Source organism: Trichoderma atroviride, chromosome 2 (assembly GCF_020647795.1).
Source record: "Trichoderma atroviride chromosome 2, complete sequence".
In the NCBI taxonomy this organism is placed as follows: domain Eukaryota; kingdom Fungi; phylum Ascomycota; class Sordariomycetes; order Hypocreales; family Hypocreaceae; genus Trichoderma; species Trichoderma atroviride.
This window is the reverse complement of record NC_089401.1, coordinates 129,638-149,405: the sequence shown is the minus strand read 5'-3', so window position 1 is coordinate 149,405 and position 19,768 is coordinate 129,638. Positions and strand designations below refer to the sequence as shown.

Below are 19,768 nucleotides of genomic sequence, written 5' to 3'. Positions count from 1 at the left end.
CCTCCAATAAGCAGCAGTTTGCCCGTTGACTCGCACCATGATGAGGCGCGCTATAGCGCTCAGGTTCAATCCCTGATTACGTCGCCTCCTCCACACTAACGCCTTGGCAGGCTCCGCTAATAAAAATGCACAAAGTATCGTCCAGCCACTCATAGCGGCGTATATCACGAAGCCGTCCTGATGGTACAGTTGCCAAGACTCAACAACTCCCAAGTGAGATGCCGCATATGCCGGGTGACCTCCAAGTACCCAGTACTGTCGGAAGCTTGCTGGCTTGATCCTTGTAGCAGCTGGATGGTAGTAAGCGAAGAAGGTCCAACATTAGGAAAAAAAAAAAAAGAGAGAGAGAAGTGCAGAGGGGAGGAGAGGGGGGAGGTGAAAATTACAGTGGTCTCGAAAGACAGTTTGGCGCAGGCGAGAGATTGGAAACAGAGAATATGTCCCAGAAATCTAAAAATGCAATATATGCTACATAATCCATAGATGATAAACCAACCCAAGAAGAAAAAAAAGTGTGTATCTCAGGAATTATTCGAAATAAAATGCTGTATAAAATCGCTGTAGGGCGTCATCATGGTGAGCCAGTGTCTGCGTCTGCCGGCACAATCCCGCTCTTTCTAAAATCCTCATCCATCCATTTCCTCACATTCAGCCTGTTCTCTTTCATTAGTTTCTTGGCTGCCGCTTTGACCTTGTCCTTCTTGTCCTGGTATGCTTTCGCGTCCCCGACTACTCTTTCAACTGTCTCCATTTCTCTCTCATCCGGCTCTGATAGCCAGACTGCTTCGCGCGGTAGATATGAATATGCCGCAATAATCTTTTCGCTCGCTACCAGAGGAACTCCTGCAATAAGGGAAGCAGGCACCGTAGAAGAAGCTTTGCGATCCAAGTAGGTCTCAGATGCAAACGCAGGAATCACCGCGTATGACTTTGAGAGCAGTCTGTAAAAGTCGGGATATGAAAGATCTTCGTCAAACGCAACGTTGCTGCGAATATTCTCAGGAACTTGGACATGCGGGCCATGTCCAATCAGGTGTAGTTTGACCTTTTCGGCAGGTTGGCCGCTCGTCAAATCGGTCGTTCCATTCATCTTCTTGACGACATTATCCAGGCTGCCAAAGATTCGTTTGTAATCTCGGCGTTCGGGGGCGTAGTCTCCCTGCATAGCCAGTGAAACTTCGCTTGAAGAGTCCTCGTTTGTCTGATTAATCGGGAAGACTGGAGGAAATGTTCGTGCGGTGACGCTTGCCTGCAAGTCTTTCCACTGCGTCACGGATTTTTGCAGGAGGTAGTCAACAGTGTGTTGGCTGAGGCCGATGAAGTCAACTCGCTCTTGGTCAACCCATTCTCGGACGACGTCGACATGCTTGCCCTTGTTCCAGTAATCGGCATGGTGGACTAGGCAGAACAGGTGTGTTGTTTCGTTGTGAAGCAGGTGTCGAAGCGGATCAACTACCGACTCTTTCTTCTCCATGTCCAATTCACAGGTCGTAGAAATAACGAAATGCGGAGGAGGAAGATTCTTGACATCATTCTTAAAGGTGTTGGAGTTGTTAACAGATAGGATTGGTGTTTCCAGCTCAAGGTCGTTGATGATAACGTCAGACTTGTAGCGTTGTTTCGCAAAGTAGAGCCTCAGTTCTGCGTTTGGGTGTCCTCCAAAGGCATAGACCAGCGCCGCCGTCACTTCGTCGTGGACACCAGCGGACTCGACAATGGCGATGCGTATGGGTTCGTGTTTCTCACAGGGGAAACGATCATTCCACCACAACAGGTCGTCGTCATCAGTGAAAAGGCTCTGCCATATCGGTTCATCTCCAAGAAGTAGATTCCTGGTGCTTTCACGGCTGCTTAAGAAAAGTAATGCAATAGCAAGAAGAATGAAGAATAAATATAAGGAACGTAATCGCCTATAATAGGCAGTAAAGGCCATCTTGAGCATGTTGATAAACAAAACAAATCATAAAGATACAAGAAAAATAGACATCATGCCCTTTCACAACGGCATTTGGAAAGAGAGATAAAAAAAGAGAGTTACTGAAAGATCAAGATTAGCATGAGCAGGCTGCCCCGGATCGTAGTTTAAAGACCCGAGCCCTTCTCTACAGCTACTACGGAGTAAGACTATTACTACTGCTTCGTACGACTACACCAAGAACCCCAGTCTGCCCCAGGCCGCGACTTTCCAGATGCGTACGTAGCGAGAGATTATCAATATTTTACTTGTACCACTGCCAAGACAGCTCGCGCTCTCCTTTTATGTAGTGTGCCATGGTTACGGAGGGCTATGGAGTACACTAGCACGACTATCTTGTAGCAGACTACTCCATAGCTAGCTAGTGGGGACGATCCCGGCAATTATTGGAGGCGACGCTACACCAGCGCCAGGTCCAGATTAGGGGGGCAGCCTCACAAATACTGGCATGGGGGGGACTGAGAAATTGCCATTCTGAGGTACCGTATACCTGCCTCTTCCTCTGCCCGATCAGCTTTGCTGGTCTTACCTACGCATATTGATTGCCGCTAGACACTCTGAGCACGTCCCACTGTAGTGTCATTTCTCAGGCCAATTTTGTCCCATGACAACTACAGCCCAGAGTAGGTGTCGTTGCCGGCATTGAGGACAAAAGGTGTAGTGTACGACTTCTCACGATGCTGCTTGCGAATCGCTTTGGCAGGGTCACCATCATCGCGGGGGTGACCCTTCTGATATCGTTTCTCTTGGTGATTCTTGCACAGAGCGCCGATATTCGGTCACATCTTCCCAGTTCCACTGCCTCAATATGGCCAGCGTCGGATTGTGCGGCGCCGGTAGAGAGCAGGAAGAATATTTCCTACGATCTCACGACGCCACCTTCGGTTGGATGCGAGGACATTGTCAATGATCTGCAACAAAGACTTATTCAGGCGTATACAAAGAGCCTGAAGGGTGTCCGATATGCAAACATTTGGGGTTACCTAGAGACAGAGAACAAGGGCGATGCCGCCATTTGGTCTGCGCAACAGATCCTCATGAGCATGCTTGGTATTGAGATGATGGAGGCCTGCCGGTACGAAACTCGGCCCTTTTGTTCCTTTTAAACCTTTCCGTAACGAATATGTCTCATCCTAACTAACGGCGTGGTTATACAGATTCGTGGATAGAGACTGCGACATCAAGCGCTTTCGCAAGGTGCTCGAGGACCATCGCCCCAACTCAGCCATCATCATGGCAGGCGGTGGTAACTTCAACGACTACTACTGGGAAGACCAACCTTCGCGTATGAAGATGATTGAGACCTTCACCAATGTCTCTATCCGCGCTTTCCCTCAGAGCGTATACATGACGAACCCCGAGCGCATCAAGGCGACCGAAGAGGCCTTTGGCAAACACAAGGATCTGCAGCTTGCTGCGCGTGATAAGCCCAGCTACGACTGGCTGGACAAGACCTTTTCCCAAAAGGATGGAATCCAGAGTCATCTTGTGCCAGACATTGCATTCATGTGGGGAAATCGATCTGATTTCAGGGTCAATACACCGAAGACGTACGTATTTCCCGCCACATCCTCTAAGCTTCTGGCTATTGTTTTCCCGCTCTAACATCTCTTTCCTTGTGCCCATAGTCATGATATTCTCATTCTTGCCCGAAAGGATATGGAAATCTCCGATGGCGACTCTTCCGACATTGAATTTGGCGAGGGTGAACTGGACCTGGGCGGCAGTGTGGGCAAAGTTACCTACCAGAAAGTTGACTGGAAATTCACCCATACGCCGGATATCGACCCGCCAAAGGCTCGTGATGAACCAGCCGGCTCAACTGCGCCCAAGCGAGAAAACGGCAAAAACCAGCGAGCCTGGGCCAAGTCCATTGCCGGCTTTGAGCTCCTGGGCTCTGCGCGGTTCGTCATTACCGACCGCCTCCATGGCCATATCTTGTCCACACTCATCGGCGTCCCCCATGTTCTCATGGACAGCAAACTGGGCAAGAATCTTAATTTCCACAACACTTGGACTCGCGACTGCGATTGCACCAGAGTTACATCCAGCATCGGCCAGGCGCTCGATGTGGCTCGCCTTTATTTTGAAAAGGAGGGAAAAGCCTAGAAAATTGCAAGTTTGGTGACACTAATTTCACGCGTCTGCTTGGCATCCACATAGATTAAGCCACAGGCTTTTTTGGCGGCTTTTCATTTTATCTTTATTAATACCTTGTAGTATATGGATGTTAGGACACTTAGACTAAGAATGACGATTATTGAACGTACCCCCTAAGGGTGCGATGCTTCACGACCTGATATTAGCAACGTTTAAGCTTAACCTCGTACCTGACTAAACGCACGCTTGCACATACTTGTTACACCCCTTCAGTTCGTTACGATAGTAATACCGAGGGCCTTTTGGGCAAACTATTGAGTAATGAGAGTGGGCTCTAGTGATTCTGTGCTTCGAGGTCGAAAACTACAGCTCGGGTTAGCAACCATGGTGCGGTTTCGCGACAGCTTAGCTACATGTGCCTGAGCAAGCCACTTGACATGAACGATTGATGCTAACAAAAAGACATGACTCAAGGTACAGCACCGTCCTGTCGGTATCTGTTTCCACTGAGTTTTAGCCCATGAGTCAATACAAGACTTACCAAACTTGCCCGTTCTTACAAAATACAATCTTCTGTACCTTGTCTAGAGCAAATAGTATGGTTGGCTTAGCAGGAATCGAGGATTTGACAGGAAACACTTTTTCAGATGGAGTAGTCTAATATTCAGCTTTTCGAAATGAGTAGTAACACCATTTGCAAGTTCTAAGTGCAGTGTTGCACCGTGCTTTAAGTTACAATTCAATGAAATTTATTGGGTACTTGTGGAAATTATGTGACACCAGAACAAGCCACAAAGCTGTCTTATCGACTTGGCATGCCGCATTTACACAATCTACCAGCCATCAATCTCAATTGACTCAGACACATTTTAAAAATAAACGGGGCAATAGAGATATAGGAATGCTTTTTGTTTCACGACGTTTTCTATCAGAGTATCTCTATTCGTATGTCGAATTATTCCCATCAGCAGCAGGCGCGATGAAGTTTGCCTAACCTAAACCATGCCCATTCTCAACAACTTGTTTCCAAACTCCAGAAAGTAATAATCAGCATAGACCAGACCATGGTCACTGTATCTCACTAAAGCATATTCATTGTTATTTGCTGTTGCGTGTTTTAAGATGCAGTCAAATGTCACTCCTTCGGCCTTGATCTTGGAGTCGGCATCTGCGACAAGTCGTGCCGGATCCGTTGCTTGACACATATCAATAGTTTCCCTTGCAATGCGCAAAGCATCGCTCAGATAGTTTGACCCCTCTCCTAGAATTTGATGGAGTAGGAGAAGACCATTGGCGGCAATCATGCCGGCAGAAGAGTCGCGTAGCGGCTTATCACCCATGGGCGCATCAAAGTCCCAAAGGGGAACAAAAGGATATGCGTGTTTTGCGCTGCGTAGACGCTCAAGGAAGTGCTCTGCGAGGCGAATAGCCGTATCTAAGAATATCTGTTCCTTTGTCCAGATGTATGTTTGCGTGAAGCCGAGTATGGTCCATGCTTGACCCCTAGAATAAGAATTGTTAGCAATGTGCTATCAACTGCAGAGGCAAGCCTCACCTTGACCATGTCGAATCGTCGCTGTATCCTTGATGAGTATGTTTTGTCTTTAGAGATCCATCGCGCGGATCAAAATTGACGACATGCCACGTAGAGTCGTTATTTCGAATTAGATTCCGCCTGACAAAATGGGCGTGGTTTGTGGCAATATCTATCAGCCGCTGGTTTGACGAGTGGTGCCCAGCATAAAATAGGAGATCCATATCTGCATCTAATTAGTTCACGCAATCTCTTTCAGCCTCAATCTCCAAACATACTGCACATGCTGTCCACGATGACGAGGAAATTGGAGTCCTTATCCGTAATGTTATATCTTGTGCTGACAGATTTATCCCAGCTCCTAACCGCCTTCATTCTGTCATCATATCGAGATGCCAAGTAACCTGCGGCGGTCATTACAGAAGCACGGCTGTCATAGTTACCCGTCAGCTCCCAGTCTTGCCGTAAAGCAGGCTGGACTATGAATCCAAGATCGTGCGTGTTTGTTCTCTTGGCCATTTGGTGAAGAGGAGCGGCCCAAGTGCGACACAGAGCGAGCAACTTTGCATGAAACTCTAGGCGATCAATGCCTGGTAAAGGTAGATACTGCGGATATTTGACGTATCTTTCTAGAATGCAGTACAAGCTCCCAGGGAAAAAGCCGCACGTCCAAAAATTGACCTCCTTGGTATTGTAATGCCCTGAAGTCTCTCCATCTTCTGGAACCCACTCAGGGTATTGAGATGGAGCTTTCTGTTTGTCTCATTAGAATATTAATCCAGGCACGATAGTTGAAGGACGCGAAACATCCAGAGGCAGACTTACACCATCCTCCAAGTATTCTTCAGCTACCTTCCACAGCTTCGCTGCGATGACCTCAGAATACAGCCCAGAAAGTTCAACTGCAAGTTGGTGGCGAGGAAATGTCTTGCTTGCCGTGGTTGCTGCATCGGTAGCGGACAATACGGAGGATGGCGTAGGCGGGCTATCTTGGCTGCGGTTCCGCGATAGCCCATCCTGCGAGCTATCCCGCGATAAATCGGTAGAAGAGGCCATTGTTAACAAGAGTTGAGTGTATTGTCAATCAGACTGGTCGCTGAGTTGAGTGAGACAGATGGTCAAGTTTAAAGACATGTGCATGACTAACAAGTGCAAGTCGGCAATGTATGGCTCGCCTTAAAAAGGTTATTGTCTGAATACAGTTCGTGGTGGAGCCAAACTCACCACCCTTTACCAGGTTAATTATTCCTACGATGGCGGAACAGATCAGACTCCCCATGCAGATTATCCCATGATCACTGTCGCTTCAATCGTTCTGGCTTCCTTTGGCGGAAACTGCTCTCCGATACTTAGCCCGACACGCCGAAGCTGGCTCCACCCCCGCCGACTGGAGGCAGCTAGGCACGCGGGCAATCGGTAAATTGATGATTGTATTTCATGTACTCCGTATGAGCCTTGTAATAGAGGCTCCTCTGGGTGATTTCTTGGTGGATGCCACTACTGGTGTAGATGAGGGCAAGTTCCATAGATGTGGCCCTTGGATCAGCCAATATATGAGGCATGCGTAGTTAAGCTGCACTTTTTTCCTAGAGCTTCTAGAGCAACAGTGCTGTAGACGCTCCTATTTTCCAGAAAACCAAGGCAACATTCCACGCACCATGGCAGCTCCTGTAAACGGAGACCCGAGGTTCAATCCTCTCCACGGCAACCCGTTCGAGACAAGAGACGATGTCGCCAAGGCTGTGGTATCTCTATTCGAACCTTTGTTACCTGTTTTCTCAAAAGGGTGCGCTCGTGTTCAGATTGATGCGTCCACATCCACTTGGGATCGTGCAGCCTGTGATTTGGAGGGCTATGCCAGGCCTTTATTTGGCATTGCGCCGTTGGTTGCCGGCGGAGGGCAATTTGACCATTGGGACATGTACAGGGAAGGGCTTAAGAACGGTACAGATCCTCAGCATTCAGAATATTGGGGACCAGTGCCATCAATGGACCAACGCCATGTGGAAGCAGCTGCTCTTGCATATGCGATTTTGCTTGTCCCAGGTCATTATTGGGAACCACTCGAAGACTCGGTAAAAAGCAATGTCGTTAAATGGCTGCTGCAGAGCCGCAATGGAGAACATGGATCAAATAACCATAAATACTTTCGCATCATGGTGGATCTTGCGCTGGAAAGTGTTGGCGTTGAAGTCGAAAGCACTGGCACAAACGAATACTTGGACGATATGGAGAGGCTATATATATCAGATGGATGGTATCGCGATGGAGAAGACGAAGGCGACACACGCCGTATAGACTATTATAATCCGTTCGCCATGCACTACTACGGTCTATTCTACGCCGTCCATCGACCGTCAGACAAGGCACGCGGCGAACGATTTAAAGAGAGGGCACGAGAGTTCGCGCCGGCCTTCTTACACTGGTTCGCAGACTCAGGTTCAAACGTTCCCTATGGCCGCAGTCTAGCATACAGACAATGCGTTGCTGCGTACTGGGGCTATCTAGCAGTAGCTGGGGTCGAGGCATTGCCATGGGGCGTCATCAAGGGTATATATCTCCGCAACCTGCGATGGTGGGCGGCACAACCAATCTCAAGACGAGATGGTATCCTGACGCTTGGTTACGCGTATCCAAATCCTTTCATGGCAGAAAGATACCTATCGACCGGCTCTCCTTACTGGGCTATGAAGGTTTTTGGTCCACTGAGCTTGCCTGAAGATCATCCATTCTGGAGAGCAAAGGAACTTCCCATGCCAGAGCGTCCGTCAATCGCCCCCTTCTCAGTACCCGGCCTTGCCTTTATGCATATGCCCGGTCATACGATTATGCTCAACTCTGGACCGGATTCAAATAAAGCCATGCGCTTTGTACCGGAGAAATATCTCAAGTTTGCTTATTCAAGTCGATATGGTTTCTCAGTGGAGAGCGATAGCCGAGGATTTGACGTCGGTGCTTTCGATAGCATGATTGCGCTGAGTGACGACGACATACATTATAGGGTGCGTGAACATTGTGAGGTTGCTAAAATGGCTGGGAATAAAATTTATTCCTTATGGCGTCCATGGTCTGACGTTGTTGTTGAAACATGGCTCATTCCATCTGCCAATTGGCATGTTCGCATTCATCGAATCCAGTCGCCTCGACCGCTTACCACTATTGAAGGCGGATTCGCAGCTCCAAGGGCTGATTTCAGCGTGGATGAAGTTCATGCAGACGGTGGCGCAGCGTATGTATTATGCAGCGAGGGCGACTTCAGTGGCATACTGGATGCTTCTTCGCCACCAAAGCGAATTGGCAGGGTTACCAAACCTCACGGCAATACTAACTTGATGTTTCCACGCACGCTGGTGCCCCAGCTCAAGGGAACTGTCGAAGCCAACAAGACACAGATATTTGTTTGCGCTGTCCTTGCAGGTCCGAATGGAAAGTCGATCAAGGAGCATTGGCAGACCCCCCCCTGTGATTCCGACGGTTGATGAGCTTGAACGAGAATTTCAAGATAAGGGAGAAGATATTTCCATTGCGAAGCCATATTCAGCACGAAGATGAGTATGTTTTTGTTTAATTTAGGTAGTTGGCCGTTTAGAATTGCAGCCTTTGTCATACGCAATTAAAAACTTGAACTTCACCACATGTGCAAGGCACTGGGATTGAATCACAGCCCTGTTACATCTAATTTCTTTTCTAAAACTCGGACAATATCTTCTCTTTTCATTGTTACATCTTTTTATCCCAATTTCTAGTGCATTTGCCCTGAAGGAGAAATTAAAGAGAATTTTACAAAGACTGTGTATAAGTGCTCCCATCTACAAAACTGGTTTATGGTGATAGTATCGTAAATACACGATCAATGTTAGCGACTTTTCAAGCCATCTTTGGCCCTGCCATTTCTATAACTCCGTCAACGACCATTGGATGAACATTATTTTCTTACTCGTACCACTTTTGACACGAATTCCATCAGCTGGATACCATATCGACTTGTCTCCTGCCATATAGCGTGAAGTGAACCTTAGCTTCGGGTCATCGGCACCGGACCCCTGTCTTCGGGCATCTTGCCCGATGAACGGCGTGCCATTACTCCGCATGCCGAAATATTGATCCAACTGCTGGTGGCTGTTACCGGCGTCTTCAAAGCCTCCATCTTGAAGAGCATGTCTAGAGTCTTCACACGGAGCTACTACTAATGACTTTAGTGATTTACCCCACCCCAGCCCAAATCAAGATTGTACCCCATGGGGAAGATCGAAGCCATTCTCCAAGGTCATATGGCATTTCCAGGAGAGACAAGGAGGGCGGCAAGCGGAGCGAGACTTTACCGGCTATCAGCACAATAAGGGCTAGAGGGTGAGTTGGCTTGGTTCGGCCCGTCCGTGAGCCTCGCCTACGCTCCCTGTTATGCTGTTTGGGATTTGAACGGCCGTAAATAAATGGCAGTGTCCGCCGTGAATCTGAAGGGTTCATCTTCGCCTCCTGCTTTGTATGAGCCGGGTATCGGAGCATCTTCAATATCATTGAACAAGTTCTTGATATTCACTTACCGGTACAATGTTTCACGTCGATAAAGCTGCTGTCCGCGGCGTCGAAGGCCACACCCTTCGAGAAGCTGACAAGCGGGACCGTTTTTGGTGGCACTACCCAGGTCTTCGCAGCCTCAACTTTCTCCTTCTCGGTTGTATCGTCTGTGATATGACTAACGGATATGATGGCTCCATGTTGAATGGACTTCAATCGATCCCCTCTTGGCAAGATGCCTTGGACCACCCGAAAGGCACTCGACTCGGTACGATTTCCAACGGCACTCGATACGGTCAGCTCGCCGCTCTACTTGTTGCCGCGCCTCTCATCCAATGGCTTGGGCCACGGCGACCCATAACAATCGGTTCACTGCTTCTGCTCATCGGAGTTGGCCTTCAAGCCGGGGCCCAGAACTACGCCATGTTCGTTTTCGCTCGATGCTTGATTGGCTTCGGCAATACGATTCAAAACACAGCATGCCCGATTCTAGCCTCAGAGCTGGCCCATCCTTTCCAAAGGACCCAGATCATTGGCATTCAGAACACAACTGGCTCGCTGGGTCAGATCATGGCTGCATGGATTACCTATGGCACTTCCTTTATTGTGAGCTCTTGGGCATGGCGTCTTCCATCACTGCTTCAGGCACTCTCGTCTTGCTTCCAATTGGTCATGTCGTTCTTCATGCCCGAATCGCCTAGATGGCTCGTCTATCAGAATCGCAGCAAAGAGGCGTACGAAATTCTCGCCAAATACCACGCAGAGAGCGACGAATCCTCAGAACTATTGCAATACGAGATGGCAGAAATCGAAGCGGCTATTGAGGCGGAAAAAGTTCAAGCACTGTCTTCATGGATGGGCTGGTTCCGCACCTCCGCCAATCGATACCGACTCTTTATCATTGTAACTTCTGGTTTCATCATTCAATGGTGCGGCAATGCCTTGCTTTCATACTATATCCATCTCGTCTTCAACTCTATCGGCATCACCAACAACAAGCAGCAGCTTCTTCTCAACGGCGGCATCACCATCAACGGCTGGGTTTGGGGAAATATATTCTCACTGTTCATTGATAAAATAGGCCGCCGTCCTATGTGGCTGATTGGCATGAGTGGCATGTTTGTGGCATTTTTGCTACTTACTGTATTCACGGGCGTCAACACAGGCATCAATTACGAGAACCATGCTCTGGGTCGTGCAACTATCTTCACCATTTTCCTCTTTGGCATCTTTTATAAGATGCCTGGTTGCATGCTCAACTCGTACGTTGCCGAAGTTGCGCCGTTTGACCTACGGGCCAAAGCCTTTGTTATCTCTAGTTTTGGCGACGCAGCGGCCAATATATTCAGCGGATACACGAACCCTATCGGCCTTGGCGCCATCGGCTGGAAGTACTATATCGTATGGTGCTGCGTGCTTGTTAGCAACTTTATCATCATCTATTTCTTTTATCCCGAAACGAAGAATCTATCGTTGGAGGAGGTTGCGCAGCTCTTTGACGGACCCAACTCGGTTGAGACAAAGCTCCAGGAAGGGACATTGGAAGTTGAAGACGAGAAAAGTGGCGGGGTTAATGAGGCTACTTCTGCTATTCACATCGGATAAGACTTTGCAACTGATGTCGTTTATGTAGTATAATGATTTAGTGTGCTTAGCAAGAAGCATGATTTTAATAACTAGTTGTAACTTATTCGTGGAGTTGCCATGCATATCAAGCAGTGAAGTAAAGCTCGCCCCTAGAGTGCCTAGAAATCGCCATGTTAGTGGTGGAAATTTTCTCCCAGGATCACCAAAACTCGCTAGGCTTACGATGGCAACGCCATAGCTCGGACAATAGCGCCAGTATTCGGCTTGTCCCCCCGCAAAACAGCTACTGGGGCACACCAAACTGGACCCAGCATAGCATCGTCTTGCTCCATCACGCGGCAGCACGCGACGCATGTCGGGGTCTGCATTGCCGCATACATTGTGTACACCAATCTCAGCTGGGGATGCAGCAAATCCGGACCTATCGTAGGCCTCTCTTACTTGCTCCCAGCCATCACACATAAGCAGAGGATCCCCAAGGATGGACCAGATCCCGCACAATAGGACCAGTCCGGCTAGGTCAGCAGCTGGGGATGATGAAGGTTCGCAGCATGAGGATAGTTTACCCGCGTGCCTATCTTGCAGGAGAAGGAAGTCGAGATGCTCGAGAGAGAGGCCGAGGTGCGCACAATGCTTCAAGATAGGTATTACAACTCACGTCTTTCATTGTGGCATAGACATGACTGTTGATGAATGGAGCTGTAGGTGTTGAGTGCCAGTACGTCGTCAAGCAAAAACCGGGTATCAAGGCAGGGGCGGTCGATAATCTCAATCGACGGTTAGGTAAAACATTTTGTGTTCCAATCTACGTATTTACAATGACCATCTATCGTCTCGCTAACCGGATCAGAGATATTGGAACAACTACTCCTGGATAGTTCTGGCAATACAAAAGCCAGACTGGCTGCTTTGCTAGACGGAGATATCGCCAACCTCACTAGCAATGGATTTCCCCAAACAGCGCCCGTAATTGAGCAGCACGGACAAATTACACAAGAAGACGCAATAGACTATGGAACTCGAGATTCTTCTCTTGCTTCCACTTCCCAGGCGGAACATCATCGTCCGAAACGACAACGAATTGATGATGGTGATAATGATACCGGAGAGGCTCAGTACTGGGATGTAGAGGATGAGTCCTGGATCCCTCCACTGCCGCCTGTTTCGTTTCTGGAAGCGGTTGTCGAAGCTCACTTCCAAACTGTGCATCATTGGATTCCAATTCTTCATGAAACGAGATTCCGTGCCATGTTCAAAGACCCAATTGAGAGGCAAAAGTTTCCTATACTTCTTCATGCTTTACTATCTGCCTCGATCAAGTACGTCGACTTTGAAGTCTTTGGAATGAGTGTACAGGATGTTACAAGGCAGATTCGCATCTCTCGAAGCGCCGTAATGTCTCATGCAATGGAATCACTCTCTATTCAAAACACTCAAGCTTTGGTCATTATTGCCTTTGACTATGTGAGCATCATGATTGCCTTATTCTTGTATTATCTGCTAAAGATCTGATAGATGGGAAGCGGCCAGACCTCAAAGACATGGCCCATCATTGGCTCTCTGACCAGAGTTGTCGACTACCTGCAGCTAACTATAGAGCCAGACGAAGAGTCGCCGAGGAGACCTCTCTTGAAGTCCTTGGCCATTCTCAATACAGCAAATGACTGGACAGAATCTGAAGAACGACGAAGGCTTTTCTGGAGCGTTTTTCTTTTGGATAGGTAAGTCTGTCGCATCATCAACACCCATAAACCAGCCACTGACATGACGCTGTAGAATATGTTCGGTCACTACCGGGTGAGAGGCTAGAGCCATCAATTTGGCAAATCGTAACTGACGGGTGTAGGTGGCATACAAGTCTAACATCAGACGACGTTCATCGGCGCTTACCTTGTGGCGGAGCAATGTGGGCACGCTCTGAGCCTGTTTCCACGCCGTACTTTGGAATATGGGACAAAGCTACCGCCAAGATAGGCAACTCAATATCGAATGCGCCAACAATCTATTTATCACCAAAAACGGCGGTTGACGATCCAACTCCTGGGTCCAATGCTGGCGTGGATGTGTCCAAGCTTGGGGCCTTTGCGTATTGCATCGAAGCGACAGAGAATCTCAGCCAAGTTACATCTTTTTTCTTACAACAGGGCGTCGATTTTGACGACCGAGATGCTGTCAAAAACTGGCTCACAAGATTTAAGGAGCTTGACTTGCGTTTGGTTCAGTAAGACACACTCTACATCCTAGGTACTCTGCACGTCTCTGGTTTGTTAATTGGCTAACTTTCGCAGTTGGAAGATGTTTTTGCCGAAACAGTGGCAAGATTCGAATGTTTCTCGTGACGTTCTAGTCATTAAGATGGACCCAAATCTTACTCTCGCACACATCTCGCACAACACTTCGACAATTCTCCTCCACCAACATATTGCATATCCACCCACCCGATGGAAAGATGTGGTTAAGCTCCCTAGCTCGTGCAGTGCCGAGACATGCCATCTTGCAGCAGTTGAAACATCATCTATTGTGCAAAAGTATTTGCGATACATGGGCGGAATTGTTAACAGCCAGTTCGCCTTTTGCGCTTTCGCGGCTGCGAGAGTATTGCTTGTTCACTGGCATTCTAGTGAAACACGTGTATTAGACGCTGCATTTTTTGACCTTTTACAGTGTCTGAAAGACATGTCAGACAAGTGGCGTGGATATTATAACAACAGCTCTACCGTCAACGACATATTAGGCCCAGAAGGAAGACGCCGAGTCCAGGACTTGCCTAGGAGATATGTAGAGCAGCTTGAGCATTTGCATGCACGCTTCCTCAACGATATGACATTCTCGACGATAGGCTTCACAAATATCCTTTGCGACGCGAGCTTGTACGACTATACCCAAAATTTGACACACGATACGCCAACGTCCACCAGTCACGTTAATCATGATCATTTAGCAAGAGTGTATCGGCGTTATTCATCGGGATTTGAAGCATATCAAAACGCCGGTGTACCTTCTCCTACAAGAAGGTCGGATCACCAGGCAAGCCACCGGTCTGACGGATCTCCTACCCGTACGCGACATTTTGCAGCATATGAGGTCCGCAATTTCAGAGGACCTTTAGAAGGGGCGGCTCTTTCATCGCGACCTCAGGCTGCGCAATCGCCAATAGCGACACCATCGCCAAATGAGCGTAGAACAGGCTTGGACAATTCTGTGCATCTATTGGCTGAGATGAACACGGCAGAAAATTATTCTCACACGCAACCAATTATGACTGAAGAAGATGAGCTGACGACTATGTCGAATATGCTACTTGGAAACCAATTTTTGGAGATGGATCGCGTCATATCACTTCAAAGTACAGACTTCTTTAACTTTGATTCGACTGGAAGAACAGGCTTATCAGGGTAACTCAAGGTACAACCATATGTTGCCCGCATGGTTTCCTACGCCTTGTAGTTTGAACGCTGCCTTAATAAAAAATATGATATTGTCGTATTGGCCTGACCAGTACCAATTATGGCCATGGCTGTGGCTCATCACTCTGTATCTTTTGGACGGATATGGTGTCCGAAACACTATGAGCGTGGCTTCGTCGGCGTTGGCGGAGATCGGGATATTGGGTAACGCCAGCGGGCGGCAATACGCCGATGGCCGCTACAACGATCAGCAAAGGCCCGATTCAGCGTCGACTGCTGTGGATCCTGAAGGAAAACGGGCGGCCAATGAGTATTTCACACTACGGCACAGCGAGAGACATAACAGACCAGAAAAAGAGAGGTAGAGAGGAGGAATAAAGGTTGTGACGAAGCAGTGTACTCGTCGATCGAATTCTTACAAAGAAAGAACAACAATATATGATACATTTTCGATATTATTCTGTATTCTCCAAGGGCCAACACGTACGCCGTGCGCTGACAACTGAAGATGTCGACGGCTCATCAGGAACCACAGGCAAACCTCAAGACTATCGTTCTTGAAGGAGGCCGCTTGATAGAGATACGAAGACGTCTCCAAACTGGAAATGACGATGTTTTAAACAAATCTTTTGCCATTTTGAAGAAGAAGGCTGATGGCTGGCTCAACCAAGGACCGTGGTCTGTCATGGAGAAGGCAAAAGCCCCCCCCAAGCGGGGATATGCACGACTACACCAGCCAAGCTCCATATTGGTGGCCATCGTCAGGACCAGACGGGAATCCTTACGTGCAGCGAGATGGAGAGAGGAACCCTGAAGTGCTTAATTACTCCGATCGAGTGAATGTTGAAAAAGTCCTCGCCTCATCATCGGCTCTTGGCCTTGCATGGTTTTACTCTGGGAACGAGGCATACGCCAAGCACGCTGCGGATATTATCAGAACATGGTTTATCAGCCCGGAAACACGAATGAATCCGAACCTCAACCACGCTCAGCTCATCCCGTTCGCTAATACGGGCCGCCACATTGGCATCATCGACTTCTCACAGTGGTATTCTACGCTCCTAGACATTGTCATCATTTTAAACAGCGGCAGTCTCTCAGGCACGTCAGCAGCTAGCTGGACGGCCGAAGATATGGATGGATTCCGTGCTTGGAATAGAGAATTCTTGAAATGGTTGACAGAGAGCGATTTTGGTAAAGCCGAGAGAGCGGAAAAAAACAACCATGGCAGTTTTACTTGTATGCTAGTGTCCGCTATTGCACTGTTTGTTGATAACAAACAGCTTGTGCAGCAAGAAGCGGCTAGCATCCAGCACGATATTAACGAAACCATCAGCCCAGATGGGGCTCTTCCTGAGGAACTTCAGCGTACTCGCAGCTGGCACTATTCCAACTTCACGTTATTGGCGTTAACTCGGCTCGCTATGGTAGCTGAGAAAGCAGGAGTTGACCTTTGGCATTATAGCGGGCCCCAGGGTCAAGGAATCTTCAAGGCAGTTGAGTATCTTTTACCCGCTGCAACTGGCGCCGCAGCGTGGGCATCTAAAGACATTCAGTTCGAACGATATGCTGCGGCGGATATCATCCGTGCTGCTGCTGATGCGGGCCACAAAGCATCGCAACTAGCTATCGATACAATCGAACTACCCCCAGAGGGAGATCTATGGCCACTGAGGCCTGCACCCGAACAGCTGGAACCTGTTAAAGTAAAATCAGGGCAGATTACAAAATGAGAACAGGTAGCCATTGGTTTCAGAATAGAGCAGAAAGCAATAGAAGCGATGCTTCTCTGAAGACGGTGGACTTGGAATGCTGGGTTTCATGGTAGCGGTAATTCAAAACATTGACTAGATACGGCGCATCTTAAATATAAACATGTTTGCTATCATTCATTTTGTATGAGGACATTGATCATCCTAGCATTTCTATCTAGTTAGTGGCGGTCAGAAAGTAAAGAACGCTCTCGCCAGGGCCCAGGTTCGAAGCAAGAACCGACGTGGCGACTCCAATATCGCTGTGATCAGGGCCGCCAGCGCCGCCGCCTCCAAGGACTCTGCGTACGCTCCATCCCGGGGCACCATTTGGCTGGCCCTCAGCTATACCCAACAGTGATAGAGAGATATTCACAAGCTGGTTTCCTTGCAGGCTCGTTCCGAAACCGCCCTGTCCCTGATCCGGTCCATAGTTGGCAAGAACAACAACCGCGTTCTTGTTAGCTGTATCAGGCCCAGCAATCCACGCTTGAAGCTGCTCGGACGCTTGTGAACCCGGGTTTGCAGTGCCGAATGGATTCTTCGGTTGCATTGGATATTGGTTAGTAAAGTCAGCAACTGACTGAAATTCTGAATCGTACAGCAGTTCTTTTCCAAGAGTATCGAGCTGCGTCAGGTCAGAGCCTGTAATTTGATTTGCTCCCGCTCCGACCCAGTGAATTGCAACCGTGTATCGCTGGACATCGGAAAGGCCAGTCAATGCTTGAGCGTTTCCGGTGTACATGTTATCCATATCGGGGCGGACCATGATGGGAGTGCCTTGGCGTGCTGGGTCTTCTTCCTGTTGATTGATGAAGCTTCGATACTGCTCAATGGCGCGCTGTACAGTATTGAACCCCAAAAAGGTGCTTTGGCCCTGGTTGTTGATGTCTTGGTCCAACCGGATGCCGTCAGCATTGCCACGCCAAAGGAAGAAGTCTGCCGCCGTATTGCGGTCCAGTTTCCATGATAGATCTAATCTCATTGGGCGACTAGCTTGTTGAATCGCCTTATGATATGCCACCGCGGCTAGCGAGTTATTTGCAGGCAGGTTTTCGCCGGCGGCAGGACTTCCAGGAGTCATGAAGTCAAGTTTAATATAATCAACTCCTCTGTGCCAATATGTTAGTCGGTAATGCAAATATAGGTACGGATAGGTTCTTACATTGCCGCCCAGTTGTTGACCACAGAATTATGCCACTGCTGCACGCCATCTTTGCTGAAATCGAATGTCTGTCTCAAGTTGTAGCTTGGCTGGCTTGTATCGAACAGTGATCCCAGCTTTATGTTTGTCCCCTCTACCGTGACGCCTGCATCCCCTGACAAGGCGCCTGGAAGCGCATATATTCCGAGGAGCTTCCCCTGGGAATGTAGACGATCGGCCAAAGCTGTCAAGTTCGGGAAGACTGATGTGTCTGGGACAAGGCGACCAAATTGATCGCCGCCATTTCCTGACCAGCCTGAATCCAAGCTGCACAAAGTATATCCAGCAGTAGCATTTAGAAGGTCACATTGGCTCTGAACATCGTTTTGATTGAGGACGAATGAGGTGCCCGCGCGAGCTTGCATGCCGAATGAGTTCCATCCGCGAGGAGGCCCATTGAATCCATTGGCGCTGGTGCCATAGAATGGCACGAAGAGTTGGCTTGCGCTCACTGATGTCGCTATTAGCGGGACGGTGAGAATAGAAATCTGGTATTTGCTTCGCATTTTGGCGTGGGAAACGATAAAGCGTTAGGGAGTATTAATGAGCTGCCAAGACCGCAATACCGAAGAAGATATTGGGATTGCCGGCTTTTATGTGCTGTGCATCCTCTTTCCTCTTATAGCATGACTTCCATCTAGAAACCGATCACGAAAGGGGTTAAAATCGGCCAAGAGTAAGCAAAAGACTAATCGCGACCGTAACAGGCCGGTTGAGGCGGAATAAGCTATAGACAACTTCCTCTTTGGAGGCTAGGGTTTACAGATGGCTGTTTCAGTTACGTGAACTATTCACCGCTCGAAAGAATTATACCCGCAGACTTACATAAATACAAAGTCAATAGTCGCGTACCTATTTTTGATACCAAACCTTTGAACCAATTGATAAAAATGAATCACAGCAAAAGATACAGTATATAGTAGGCTCAAGCTCAAACGCATTCTGCAATCTCTATAGTCTAATTATCGAGCATTGCCAACTGCACTCTGTCCTACACTGAATCAGCATTACATTTATTTCCACAACTGCCGAGGTCCCTGCTTGTAATATGTCATATCAACCTAATTCTCTTTAAATTAAATGTTTGCGGAGACTTTCCTAGTGTAGGCAGAGTCAGGTCGACAGCACTTGGTGAGCTGATCATTCCCCAATGAGGTGAATCAGAATATAAGCATACTAATCCTCTATACATACTTAGCAACAATAGTCGGGGAAATCAATGTCGGGATGCTAAAAAAAAACTGCTGTCTGCGCTATGGTAGGTGACAGCACTGAACACTAGCTCTATCCTCGTATTAAGTGTTGCATAGCCTGCGAAATGCTCCATATATGTACAAAGAGGAGATGGGAAAGGCAGTTGGGTTTGCAGATCGTACCAGTTTCGTATGATAAGCTAGCATTTACTGTTGATTCATTTTCTTCCTTAGAAGTAGCCTATAAATAGATAGCGGCACTGAAACATGCAATCACATAGTGTCCGAGTCCGATTTCCTTTTGCACGGGCGGTCTGTGAAAGCAACAGTATGTTCATGTGATTGTTTTTTTACATTACAATTTTCCAATCGGGCTACCAAACATTACCTAGTAGCTATATCCACCTCTATTCCGCTAGATGCGTGCTTCACCGCCGAATAAGTCCAACCTCGGGACAAAGAACATCCGATATTTTTATTTGAACTAGAAAGGTTGAAG

General features: G+C 48.1%; 8 protein-coding genes across 8 annotated transcripts; 5 read left to right on the top strand and 3 right to left on the bottom strand.

Moving 5' to 3' along the window:
• Positions 1-164: 164 nt before the first annotated feature.
• TrAtP1_002699 (uncharacterized protein) lies at positions 165-2,019 on the bottom strand (the record flags this gene model as incomplete). Its single annotated transcript, XM_014093797.2, has 2 exons — positions 647-2,019; positions 165-290 (listed from the first exon to the last, which is right to left on the bottom strand). Exons 1-2 carry the CDS (start codon positions 1,940-1,942, stop codon positions 165-167), a joined length of 1,422 nt encoding a protein of 473 aa, XP_013949272.2. The 5' UTR covers positions 1,943-2,019.
• Positions 2,020-2,458: 439 nt separating this feature from the next.
• Positions 2,459-4,269, top strand: TrAtP1_002698 (uncharacterized protein). Its single transcript, XM_014093796.2, has 3 exons — positions 2,459-3,050; positions 3,133-3,525; positions 3,604-4,269. The coding sequence occupies exons 1-3, from the start codon at positions 2,653-2,655 to the stop codon at positions 4,082-4,084; spliced, it is 1,272 nt and encodes a 423-aa protein (XP_013949271.1). The 5' UTR covers positions 2,459-2,652; the 3' UTR covers positions 4,085-4,269.
• Positions 4,270-5,036: 767 nt separating this feature from the next.
• On the bottom strand, positions 5,037-6,915 carry TrAtP1_002697 (uncharacterized protein). Its single transcript, XM_014093795.2, has 6 exons — positions 6,834-6,915; positions 6,757-6,784; positions 6,435-6,705; positions 5,888-6,362; positions 5,631-5,835; positions 5,037-5,578 (listed from the first exon to the last, which is right to left on the bottom strand). The coding sequence occupies exons 3-6, from the start codon at positions 6,663-6,665 to the stop codon at positions 5,071-5,073; spliced, it is 1,419 nt and encodes a 472-aa protein (XP_013949270.1). The 5' UTR covers positions 6,666-6,705; positions 6,757-6,784; positions 6,834-6,915; the 3' UTR covers positions 5,037-5,070.
• A 352-nt stretch (positions 6,916-7,267) lies between these two features.
• TrAtP1_002696 (uncharacterized protein) lies at positions 7,268-9,088 on the top strand (the record flags this gene model as incomplete). Its single annotated transcript, XM_066111576.1, has 1 exon — positions 7,268-9,088. One exon carries the CDS (start codon positions 7,268-7,270, stop codon positions 9,086-9,088), a length of 1,821 nt encoding a protein of 606 aa, XP_065967652.1.
• Positions 9,089-10,160: 1,072 nt separating this feature from the next.
• TrAtP1_002695 (uncharacterized protein) lies at positions 10,161-11,732 on the top strand (the record flags this gene model as incomplete). Its single annotated transcript, XM_014093793.1, has 1 exon — positions 10,161-11,732. One exon carries the CDS (start codon positions 10,161-10,163, stop codon positions 11,730-11,732), a length of 1,572 nt encoding a protein of 523 aa, XP_013949268.1.
• Positions 11,733-12,057: 325 nt separating this feature from the next.
• TrAtP1_002694 (uncharacterized protein) lies at positions 12,058-15,486 on the top strand. The gene is made up of 6 exons (XM_066111575.1): positions 12,058-12,358; positions 12,420-13,178; positions 13,230-13,435; positions 13,491-13,511; positions 13,561-13,935; positions 14,003-15,486. Exons 2-6 carry the CDS (start codon positions 12,963-12,965, stop codon positions 15,111-15,113), a joined length of 1,929 nt encoding a protein of 642 aa, XP_065967651.1. The 5' UTR covers positions 12,058-12,358; positions 12,420-12,962; the 3' UTR covers positions 15,114-15,486.
• Positions 15,487-15,774: 288 nt separating this feature from the next.
• TrAtP1_002693 (uncharacterized protein) lies at positions 15,775-16,854 on the top strand (the record flags this gene model as incomplete). Its single annotated transcript, XM_014093791.2, has 1 exon — positions 15,775-16,854. The coding sequence occupies one exon, from the start codon at positions 15,775-15,777 to the stop codon at positions 16,852-16,854; it is 1,080 nt and encodes a 359-aa protein (XP_013949266.2).
• A 196-nt stretch (positions 16,855-17,050) lies between these two features.
• Positions 17,051-18,736, bottom strand: TrAtP1_002692 (uncharacterized protein; the record flags this gene model as incomplete). Its single annotated transcript, XM_014093790.2, has 2 exons — positions 18,038-18,736; positions 17,051-17,984 (listed from the first exon to the last, which is right to left on the bottom strand). The coding sequence occupies exons 1-2, from the start codon at positions 18,580-18,582 to the stop codon at positions 17,051-17,053; spliced, it is 1,479 nt and encodes a 492-aa protein (XP_013949265.2). The 5' UTR covers positions 18,583-18,736.
• Positions 18,737-19,768: the final 1,032 nt, after the last annotated feature.

What these genes read in the sequence shown, in the direction of transcription:
- TrAtP1_002694 (XM_066111575.1), top strand. Translation starts at nt 12,963, where the DNA reads ATGTTCAAAGACCCAATTGAGAGGCAAAAGTTTCCTATACTTCTTCAT. An exon ending in AGCGTTTTTCTTTTGGATAG is followed by an intron (nt 13,436 to 13,490) that starts GTAAGTCTGTCG and finishes ATGACGCTGTAG; the next exon opens with AATATGTTCGGTCACTACCG. An exon ending in ATATGTTCGGTCACTACCGG is followed by an intron (nt 13,512 to 13,560) that starts GTGAGAGGCTAG and finishes TGACGGGTGTAG; the next exon opens with GTGGCATACAAGTCTAACAT.
- TrAtP1_002698 (XM_014093796.2), top strand. Translation starts at nt 2,653, where the DNA reads ATGCTGCTTGCGAATCGCTTTGGCAGGGTCACCATCATCGCGGGGGTG. An exon ending in GAGATGATGGAGGCCTGCCG is followed by an intron (nt 3,051 to 3,132) that starts GTACGAAACTCG and finishes GTGGTTATACAG; the next exon opens with ATTCGTGGATAGAGACTGCG. An exon ending in AGGGTCAATACACCGAAGAC is followed by an intron (nt 3,526 to 3,603) that starts GTACGTATTTCC and finishes TTGTGCCCATAG; the next exon opens with TCATGATATTCTCATTCTTG.
- TrAtP1_002697 (XM_014093795.2), bottom strand. Translation starts at nt 6,665, where the DNA reads ATGGCCTCTTCTACCGATTTATCGCGGGATAGCTCGCAGGATGGGCTA. An exon ending in CATCGTGGACAGCATGTGCA is followed by an intron (nt 5,836 to 5,887) that starts GTATGTTTGGAG and finishes AATTAGATGCAG; the next exon opens with ATATGGATCTCCTATTTTAT. An exon ending in GACGATTCGACATGGTCAAG is followed by an intron (nt 5,579 to 5,630) that starts GTGAGGCTTGCC and finishes TTCTTATTCTAG; the next exon opens with GGGTCAAGCATGGACCATAC.